This window comes from Myotis brandtii, unplaced genomic scaffold, assembly GCF_000412655.1.
Source record: "Myotis brandtii unplaced genomic scaffold, ASM41265v1 scaffold441, whole genome shotgun sequence".
NCBI classification, from domain to species: Eukaryota; Metazoa; Chordata; class Mammalia; order Chiroptera; family Vespertilionidae; genus Myotis; species Myotis brandtii.
Window position 1 is genome coordinate 883,925 of NW_005366873.1, and position 11,484 is coordinate 895,408.

Consider the following 11,484-nt stretch of genomic DNA (forward strand, 5'->3'; position numbering starts at 1 on the left):
AGACATTTTTAAACCGTAAATATGACCATCAATATAAAAAAAGTTCAATATGAAGTCAACTTTGTAGTTAATTAATTGTGTTGCAGGGTTTATATACCTCCTGCCCTCATCTTAATTACTGAATCTACCAGGATCCTATAGCCAGTTAAAATGTATACATTATGGAAGAGGGAGAAAAGACTCACGGGTAATTTAGTGAGCAAACTATATTACTATGGATAAAAAAGAAAATATTACAACGAATATTGTTTATCTTTCTTCATAAAGATATTTGGAGACATCTGAGTTAAAGATTAGCAAAATTTGAAAATACATTTGTTAACTGTAGCATTGCAAATGTACAAAACTCACCCATTTAAAGAAAATTTAACAATTTTTATCCTACTCATTCATTTACAAATAATATTTACTAGTAATTTTTCATAAGTTAGATTTATTTATTCAATATTTTATACAAAATATTAAACTGGAAATTCATCATCAAAACTGAAGAAAAAAATTTAACTTCATAATCTGGCATGGCAATAATTCAGGAAGAAAAAACAATACCAAATGCATAATAAATTACTTCATTTTATTTCTTTGAAGCACACAATATTTCCTAAAAATGATTATTTGAAATCATTTTTTACTTACATAGGAAAATAATTCATATATATGATGTTATATATAAAATATTGATATGTAATATTATATGCAGAATTTTAAAAAGAAAACTAAAGATAGTTAATAAAGAAATTAAATTATTAATTGCTGTCTAGTTCAAACATTAGATTTCTAATCAGAGGATTATACATTTTTTATTTCTGAAGGCTACTAAGGTACTTCTTATAAGCAGGGTACACTTCTGATTCTAGGCAAGTAGAGAAGTTCATGTCAGAGACTGGGGAAAGGAAAGGGAAAAAACAACATTTACCTGTTTTAGGAGGGCACTTTGCTCTAAGAATATTATTCGTATTCCCCGATTCCCAAGATTCACAGTAACTTTTATTCCAAATACATTTTATCCCTGGACCAGCATTTTTACAAAGTTCTTCATTTCTAAAAGCCTTGCAATTTGGAGGCTTGTATACAAGGATATCATTAAGGAGCACACTGGAAAATCCTCCAAATATATACATGGACCTAATAAAAACAAAACAAGAATCTTAAAGAAGCAATATTAACAAAATTCACTGTTTAATGTACTAGTTTTATAAATAAATTTTTATATATATTGAACGTCATTTTATCAAGGTAGGAAACTATTTTTTTTTAGAAATAGATAACAGCAATCCTATATAATAAAACCCTAATATGCAAAGCGACCAAAGGATGAAACGACTGGCGGAATGACCGGTCACTATGATGCACACTGACACCAGGGGGCAGACACTCTCAGGTTGGGGACAGCTCCTGCGTTGAACGTCTACCCACCCCCCCGCCCCAGAGGGAGGCACCTGCAGTGGCAATGGGGGGCAAGGCCAGCCAGTGGGTGGTGCCAGGCCACCAGCCAAGGTGGGTGCCAGTGGGGGGGCCCCCTGATTGCCCCGCCTGCCAGTTGCCCCGCAGATGGCCCTGATCGCCGGCCAGGCCTAAGGACCCTACCTTATATATTGGGAACAGTCTCTTAGATTTAAAAATTAAAACCTGGCAAGGCTACTCTAACATTGAAAAAAAACAGGATGATGCAGCGATGACATGCATGGACTCTGGCTGGCACATTTTGTGGTCAGCCCTGATTCTGACACTTATAACTGTGTGACAAAGCCAATTACTTAACTTCTCTCTGCTTCCGTTTTTCCAGCCATAAGATGGGGAAAATGGACTACTGCCTCAGAAGGATCATGTTATGTACTACGTTTATAATCAGGGCAAAAAAATGTAGCTGCCCATACAACAGCAAGATGCCTTTGACCTATATGAAAAGTATGGTCACTGGTGATGCCTTTGATCTATATGAAAAGTATGGTCACTGGTGCATGCAGCGTCCCAGATTACAAGAGGATGCAGGCTGGGCTGAAGGAGGGACACACACACACACACACACAAAAACACCATGCATGAATTTCGTGCACTCGGCCTCTAGTATATAGATAATAAGGCACACTTTAGAATTGCTATCTAAAATTATAATTTTTAAATACATAAAATTTAAAAATTGGATAAGGAGATCTTATTATAGGGTTTTACAATCCCCTTATAAAATTTTTAAAAAAAGCAAGAGTAGACCTTGGCCAGGAAGCCCAGTGGGTTAAGAGCGTCACCCTGATAGGACAGGGTTGTTGGTTCAACCCCTGGTCAGGGCATGTACAAGAGTCAATCAACAAATGTATAAATAAGTGAAGCAACAAAAACTGATCTCTCTCCCTCTCTCTCTTTCTCTCCCTTCTTCGCTCCCTCCCTAAAATCAATAATCAAAAAAAATTTCAAAATTTCAATTTAGAAAGAAAATCCCAAACAATTACTGAATTAGTAGTACCAATGCCAAGGAAGTTTTACAGTCCCTCACAACAGTATTTTCATTTCATTTATTTTGTATTCTTTTAAAATGCTTCAAAAATACCTTCTATTTAAGAGAAGTAAAATAGAAATCAACGAAACAATTTTTCAACAGAGAAGCCTAGAGGTCATATGTTTACACTCTGAATTTCATTTATTACTATTTTGAAAGCCAACTAATATCAATTGCACAGTTTCATTGTACAATAGTTAACTTCTACCTGATTTTAGTATCATATTGGGGAATTTTTACATAATTTGAGTAAAATGGTAAAATAAAATGAACTTATAAGCATGTCATTATGAATTATACATTGAAGCTAATGAATGAGCTAGCATATTTTTACTGTCACTTGTGTCCATATTACCAAATTTTTGCTACAGAAATAGAAAAATCATACTGACTTATAGGAGGAAGGTAGCTTAATAATCATCCACTCCAAATTCCCAGTGGACTTAAGAATATTAAAGTCCAGAGAGGTTAAGAGACGTGTCAAAAATCATGCATTAAATAATGACAGAACTAAAATGAATTCTGCTCAAGATCCTTGCTCTCTTCTATAGAAATATGGGGCTAGCTTTCTATCAATTCAGTTTGATCTTTTTTAAGGAGGTCATTCATTATCTGATCTCTGGAAAAGGGAAAAAAGGAAAGATGACTCTTTTCTAAGTATCTGAAGTTTTGTCTCAGCACCTTTCCTTTAACAACTCCCCTACTCCTTAAATATATTTAAACAAAAGGGAATGGAGGATATGGTTAATGATCCAAAAGGTACTCCACGGTACAGTAGGGATACATAAAATCCAAAGCCATTAAGTACAAATGATATTTTTTAAAAGAATAACAGAATATGGGATAGTATAACTGATAAATGTATTTCTTTTACCCATTAATGACAACTGCAGAGTGTCCAAATCTGTTAACATCTCTATGAAGATTTGGTTTCGGTAATATTTTCCATTCATCACAAGCTAGAATAAAAGAGAACAGAAAAACAAAAGGAAAATGAAATAAAAAATAAAGACAAATACTATATAACAATCACTGGCCAAATTAATGATATAATACCTAAAGTTAGGATGCCTCTCATTAATTTTCCATGACCTATAATTTAGCATTGTTATTAAACTAGCATTATTCCTTAAATAAAAATGACATATCTACAATTCCCACAAATAAATTAATATATGACAATTAATAAAATGAAAGGTAAGAAACTGGGTATATATTTCATATTGGAAAACAATTTTAATGACATATTTTTACCAAATAAACCAAGGTTCATATAGTAAAATAATGCATGAATGTCAATACTGGGCAAACCTAATAGAAAGTTAAATCACTAAATCAAACTTTACATACATGCATACAAACTTAAAATATATAATATTCAGTAAAAGAATATCTAAAAACAGAATCATCAAAATGAAATATTTAGTATGGAACCACAAAAGACGCCAAATTGCCAAAGCAATCTTGCAAATGTAGACGAAAGCTGAAGGTATCATGCTCCCTGATCTCAAATTATTTTACAAAGTTACAGCAATCAAAATGGCATCGCACTGGCACAAATACAGGCACACAAGTCAATGAAACAGAAGACAGAACCCTAAAATAAGCCCACGCTTATATGGTCAATTAATCTACAATAAAAAAGGCAAGAATATACGATTAGAGAAAAGACCGTCTCTTCAATAAAAGGTGTTGAGAAAACTGGAAAGCTAACATGCATTAGAATGAAATTGGACCTAATTCTCACACCATTTACAAAAATGAAAGACCCAAAACTATAAAACTCCGCCAAAAAAATAAAGGTGGTAAACTCTTTGACAACAGTCTTAGCATTAGTGGAACTCCTGGATCACATGGTAATTCTATGTTTAACATCTTAAGGAGCCTCCATACTCTTTCAGTGGCTATACCATTTTGCATTCCAAACAGCAGTGCACAAGGGTTCCCATTTTTCCACATTCTTACCAACACTTGTTTTCTATTTCTTGATAACATAGAAACAGAAAATAAGTGTTGGTAAGGATGTGGAAAAATGGGAACCCTTGCATTGTGGGTTCGGTTTGCATTTCCCTAATGATTAGGGATGTTGAGCATCTTTTCATGGCCAGAAGTAGTTCTAGCTGACGTAAGGGATATGTAGAACAAATAATGGAGGGGGGACATGAGGAGTATCAGTTGCCAGCCCTGAGTCCAGCTGCAGAAGACAGAGCAATGATCTAGGTATTTCCCAGGAGCTTACAACAAATGTATTTGAAGACGTGGACTGAGTGGCTCCAAGAATGAATTATGTTGAATATGGAGATGTGCTGACTAAATACATCTTCAGGGAATGCGTGTTGACCCTTTGCTAGGATCACTATCACGAGCATCATTCAGCTACAGGCACTTGCAGACATTGCTGTAGCTCTGGAGAATTTCATAACCCACAGCCCGATGCTCCTGGGAGTGACCCTCACACCTTCACACAATGACGGGTCCAGGCCTATTTCATCCCGTGAGCAACAACTCTGATGGGCAACGAGACTGTTAGGTGGACTTGATCTTTCCCTCTGCCCAATCCAGCTTCTTCTTCCCCTTCCCCAGGACCTAATCAGTAGCCTAAACACCAAACTCTGTCCCAGGGTTTGCTTTCCAGAGAACCCGAAAGGTGACAGGGTGCTTCATTGCCACAGTGTAACCTAACCCATTCTGACTGACACAATACAATCAATGCACATTTTCCTTTACAGCTTCTTAAAATAGCTGGCAACTGGTTTTCACTCATAAAATTGTCTGGGAAGAAAAGAATTTAACTTCTAAGCTTATGAAAAGCTAGTCGAGGGAAGCAGTTTTTGCATCCATAGACACAGTATTTCATGCTTGCTGGTATTTGCCCTCCTGCCAGAAATTCTCAACACAATGGGGAGGGGAAAGATAGAGCAGTTGTTTCGAACCGACTTTCCCTTATCCCTTCCAGCCTTTTCAATAACTACGAAACACAATGATGGGCAAGATAAATTCTGCTGCTGAGTTTTCACATTCTTGATCAGGAGTCTCTATAAAACTTAGATTGGTTTTCCTGTAAGATGTGGAAGTTATCAAACGCCTTAAAGCTCAATATTAAATTAATATAAGTTGTTTACATGCAGTCTATTCCCATTCTTACATTCGAAAGTCTCTTACATTATTAATCTGTCTGACTACAACCTATAATTATGTTTTTTTCCAAGGCAAAAATATGTTTCCAGAGCACTCAGGTCATTATCACCTCATAAAGAGTTCAAGGCTGGACAAATTAAAGCAAAATCCACACAGTTATTGACATCATGGAAACTGACAGGAATACCATTCCACAACCACAGAAAAGCCACACAGGAATAAAGAACAAAGTGTAATATACACTCTGGAATACAGATTATTTTTAAAGCATGTGCTACCAGGTGCTAATATTAATTTACAAACTGTACACTCAATACTTATAAAATCAAAAAGTTAGAATTACTATTTTCGCAAACTCAAATTTCTGAAATCAGAATGTTGTGCTGTCAGACTACTGACCTATGAGGGGCCACATAATTACATTAAGAACTGGCACTGGAATTTAGATACTGGTTTATTTCATCATTATGCATACAGTACAAGTGGAAAATGCACATTCATTGGCAAACTTCGCTACAAAGACTCATAGTTTTTCATGAAAATATACTTCTGTAATGCTTTAAGGACACATTATAATACAAGTTCATAAGTCAATCTTAGTTGCATACTTGAAATATGCTAAAAATAACCAAAGGTTGTGTGTACAAGACTCAAAAGTAGATGGATGTAGAGAAAATCTATTAACCATTTGAATACCTTTGTAATAAAAACCAAATTTCTGGATGTTGCCGAAAAACTTTTCCACCAGCCCTTTAATGATGGTGATTCACTGGGTTTTTCCCCAGTAGGTCAAGCCTTGCCAAGTATTCTAAACTCTAATTATCGCATTCTCAGAGTTTCTCATTCAATAAATAGTTATGTAATTTTTACTCTCTGCTAGGCAAAGTGGGCATCACTGTTTGACTTTCAATATTAATTGAAATGATTTTACAGGGTTTTAACATACAATGCTATTTCCTGTTGACTTCAATAAACAAGTCTTAATGTAATCAATTATACTGAACCATGCTTAAATTCCTAGAATAAATCCTATTTGGTCATCATTTATTATACTTTTAAAACATTGTCTCAAAATTCACTTATATTTTAAAGTGTTTCAATTCATGAAACTCTCTCACTTGTAAAATGTTAAAATCTTCCATCAAATCACCTAAGTGACACTCAGGAGGTGTGAAAAACAAACTTCCCGATTCCTTTTGACCCACTGACCCTAGCAAACTAACTTTTATGACAATATTTACTCTCCACAGCCAACTGGTTTCAAACTATAAATATGTCTAATGACCAACTCAGCGGGTATGTTTTTCCCATTGCACCTTTAGCCTCATTATGTACCAGAAGGTTATCTTTACCAGGAAGATCATTTTAATCTTCAACCAAGTGCAATAATAATACCACTAACAATAACAAACATTTTAAAGTTTTCAGATTTAAAATCTGACTTCAAGCTAGGTTCACAAACTAGAAGATTAAGTAGTACATCATGGTGTGTGTTATAACCCATCCAGTCTTGCTCACCAGCCATGGCCCTTAGCAGCTGCACTCTGGTCACTTTTTAAAATGTAGCTGCCCAGTGTCTAACGTTAAGAGAATCAAATTATATAGCTTTTCCCCCCTACAACCTTCAAATGAGATGCCAAGATACAGGCATGTTTGAAAGCCACCATGTACTTCTCCATCTAGCATATATAATGTAATGAGAACTATGAGGGCAAGGTTATCCTCAAAGATTAACACTATTCACTATTTAAAATTTACTGTGGCAGTAAGGTTGAAATAGTACATTTTACAGCAATGAAAAATTAGTATGAGCACAAATATTCCTATTTGTTTAAACATGATATAACACCAGGCAATCAGCTTAAGTGTTCAGGTGCATTCCAGTTAAATATGCCATAGAAGTCCTAGGGAACTGTACCAAAATTAAAGTCCTAGGGCACTGTACCACAGAGAAAAATTAGTAAGATGGCCTTTTCTTTCTTTTCAAAACAGATTTATTTTATGGGTTCATTATGCAATGACTGTATTTTATTTCCACAAAATATACTGCATAAGGAAAACAAATTACTTTAGAAGGCATATCCTGAAATCTGAAAAACTTTTCCCAGGAAAATATCCCAACATTCGGTGCTACAAAACTAAGAAGAATAAATACAGATTTTAGGGGGGAAATTTATTGGGAACTCAACAGACATAATCAAATGAGATCAAATAAAAATATTGATCCTATGTTGAATTGTATGCTTGTGTTATGTTTTTGTTGTTAGTGTTAGCACAGGGCACAAAAAAAAAAACCTATGCTAAATTATAATGCTATTTAAAATATGTTATTCTTCCTTAAATCTGAACATTTGCTTGAAAAATGAAACTGATATTTGATTCTATCTTTCCACAGTATTAAGAAACATCATTAAACATAATGTGCCTGATAATTTGTTACCAAAATTAAGAACATACTTTGGACCCAACCAAACAGTATATTCAAGTGAAAAGACTAGCACAAGTTTTAGTAGTTACAAAAGCTAGATCCGCTGCTTACTATCCACATAGCTTGGGCAATTAATTGCCTTTCACTCTCTTCAGCTTAATATTCTGGAAATAAGTTTAACACCTCATTACAAGGTTATTAGAGAGGTTACAGATATTAGCATATAAAGCCCTAACCCTTAGCATAGTGCCTAGCTCTCAGAAGACACTTAGTAAAGAGTGATTAGAATACAGATATCTGATCTCTTTCTCTCTCTCTTTCTCTCTCTCTCTCTCTCTCTCTCCCCTTCTCTCTCTCCCTCCCTTTCTCCCTCCCTTTCTCCTTCTCTCCCTCTCTCCCTCTCTCCATCTCTGAAACTAACACCTCAATGTTTTCCCACCTCAGCAAGCTTTTTTCATACATAAAGCCTAGAATACGATAACCACAAACACTATGGAAGGAATTAAAATAAATTCCCAATATGTAAACTACAAAAAGAGCTTAATAATTTTTTCATTAAAGTACAGAAAGTGAGTGGAAGTTTCGAGAATCTTCTGCAAAAATTAAAAGTTCAAAATCTCACTTTACAGATTTTTAATAACAATAAAATTCTACACTTTTCCTATGGTTGTTGTTTTTTTTTTTTTCTTATAAGAAAAGCAAACAAAACTTTCATCTACCCCCAGAGAACTAAGCTTACTGTCTCATCACCACAGGCAAAGCAGTATGTCGACAGCCCCAGCCAGCAGTGAAAGCTCCCAAGCCAGCCTCCTTCGGTACTTCACCTGCTCTGTTTTTTTTGGATCCCAGGCTGATTTATAAGCCTTCTAAAGGCCGAGATAATCCCGTTTCCATCGTGAATCATCACTTCAAATTATTATTTCAAAAAAGTAAATATTTAATTATTTAGGATCTAAAAATCCTGAAGAAACATTCTTTATAAAGATTACTCACAGACGACACTCATAGTTTAGAGTTAAAATGCATACATAACTTTATTACTAGGAATTACTTTCTTCCAAACAAACTTATAATAGTTTAAAATCATAGTGTTTATTTAGAGTCTTAATTTCCTTTATATGCTACCACTTAAAATAATTTTCCAAAGTAGATTATGTGCCTTTGTGGTGTTTAAAAGCAAAAGTATACTTCTTACATCTATTGAATGTGTTATTCTTTGGTCTCTTTTATTTTTACTTATCAAAATGATTCTTAACAGCTTAAAATTGGTATATTACTTTACACCATCAATGAAATGTGCTCTAAAGTATTACTAACTATATTTTAAATATCAGCTAGGTTTTATCTAAAATATGATATACAAAGAAGATATGTTTTCACTACAATAGTCTACTGCATAGCTTAATTTAGTCTTTCAATAAATATATTCATTTAATATTCAGAAATTGGTAGGACTAGAGATAGCAGAATTAAAATTAAATAAATTGTATTAATGCACTGTATTGTGGTTCTCTGCAAAAGATTATTCCATTACTTCCATTCCTAGTTCTGTTTCCGTTTTGTCCCAAAATCATATTTCTTTAGCTCCACTATCTCTATATTCCTTTCTCTAATTCTATCAGCTTTCTATATCAAGTACATATATCTTTTGAGTTTAGTTTAAATGCATCTTTACTTATCCCCACTATATCTAAAATGTTTGCTTTACTACTATTTATAACTTAATTTGTTAATGCTCTATATCTACCCTTTATCAAAACTAATGGTAACAGTCAAACAAAATAGACTGATACAGTGCTCATGTAGTAATATGATATAGAAGAGCCTTCAACAAAGACATTCAAACCCAGACTTCTCAATTCCCCTGTCTCCACCACTGATTCACCCCCGTCCAACTATTCTCCTGGCTTTATACTCCTACTATGCTGGATTTAGAGAGAATTCCACTCATGGTGTCACTGAATTTATCTCCCTAAAATGGCATATACACATGCTATCAAGAAATGTATTTGAGAATCCCAAATGAAAAAATTCTGATATTTCCTACTTTGTACAATCCTAACAGATACATACCTATGTCATATGCCAGGAAATCGGCAGAAAAACATTTTGCACCGTTACTCAAGGAAGTGTCATTATGGGTATTTCCTCCAAAAATAAGCATAGCTCCATTGATAAGAACAGCTGAATGAAGGTATCTGGCAAACCCACTTTCTTTCAATATAGTCCTACAGGATAAAATTTAAAAATGTATTACAAAAGATAAAAAGACCTCCCTAATTCTATATATATATATATTATATAAAGGATCTAATTTGCATATAGAATTTTCCTTGGAAGTGTGAAATAACATGCTCAATTTTTAATATATATGTCCTCTAAACTTAGTATTTTAAAAAATATAAACGGCCTCTAAATTTCATATTTTTAGAAAGATATTTCCAGATTCATAGTACCTTAAGATGCTTTGACGAAGCACAATATTAAACATAATTGCTAATGATTTTATAATAATTTATATTTTTAGTTTTGTTTTCATTTATAAAAGTAGGAAACAAGTATTCTTAAAACTAGAGGACCAATATCATCAGTTTTAAATACCAAATAAAAAATTAAATATAATAACTTTAAACTATATTGTTAAAACTACATAACTCATATGGATCCCATAATACACCTTTAACTTCTTAAGTATAATATAACATACAGAAAAGGAGATCTATCATAAGTCTAAAGTTCAATGAATTTTCACAGGATGAACATAACTAAGTAACCAGCGCTCAGATTTATATATATATCCACTATTCTGATGTAGCAAAGATTTGCATTGCTGTCTTTGTACTTTACAAAATGAAATCATATATTTTGTATTCATGTGTATATTTTGTTCCTCAAGATTGTTTTTGAGCTACATTCATATGTTGTGTATAACTGAAAATCACAATGATTTTTGAGAATCATTATAAATAATATAAATGTTATTTTATTTAATTAAAGTACAACTGAGAAAAAATGCTACCAATATATTCTCACCATCATATTTCACCTGAATGAGCTGATATATAATAAAGGTACATAAGGATATGAATCAATGCTTCATAAATGCCCTAAATAAATCCCTGGTACAAAGAATCAGAATGTAAACAGTACGTATAATCTAGTTAGCAAGATATATACAGTATATCAAAAACCATGGGTTATAATACCAATTAATGGTTAAAAAATACGGAGCAGACTTCCAGCATGGCAATATAAGGAGTTCAACAAACATTCTCCCCTAGGAAAGAACTATAATTCATCAAAAAGATAAAAAAAACAACCATTAAGGGTCCAAAAATTTTTACTAAGAGCAACCACAAATATTTACTCAAGAATATCTACTAAATTTTAATAAGAACAACAGACCATTATTTCTAACCCATTG

At 33.5% G+C, this 11,484-nt stretch overlaps 1 protein-coding gene across 1 annotated transcript in view; it reads right to left on the reverse strand.

Annotated features, from left to right (window-relative positions):
• Positions 1-11,484, reverse strand: part of ATRNL1 (attractin-like 1) — a 428,818-nt gene that overhangs the window by 363,378 nt on the left and 53,956 nt on the right. Inside the window, exons 9-11 of the mRNA XM_014546342.1 lie at positions 10,134-10,288; positions 3,369-3,453; positions 917-1,125 (exon numbers count right to left, since the gene is read on the reverse strand). Of these exons, the coding sequence (XP_014401828.1) occupies positions 917-1,125; positions 3,369-3,453; positions 10,134-10,288 (449 nt within the window). The remainder of the gene's footprint in view (positions 1-916; positions 1,126-3,368; positions 3,454-10,133; positions 10,289-11,484) is intronic.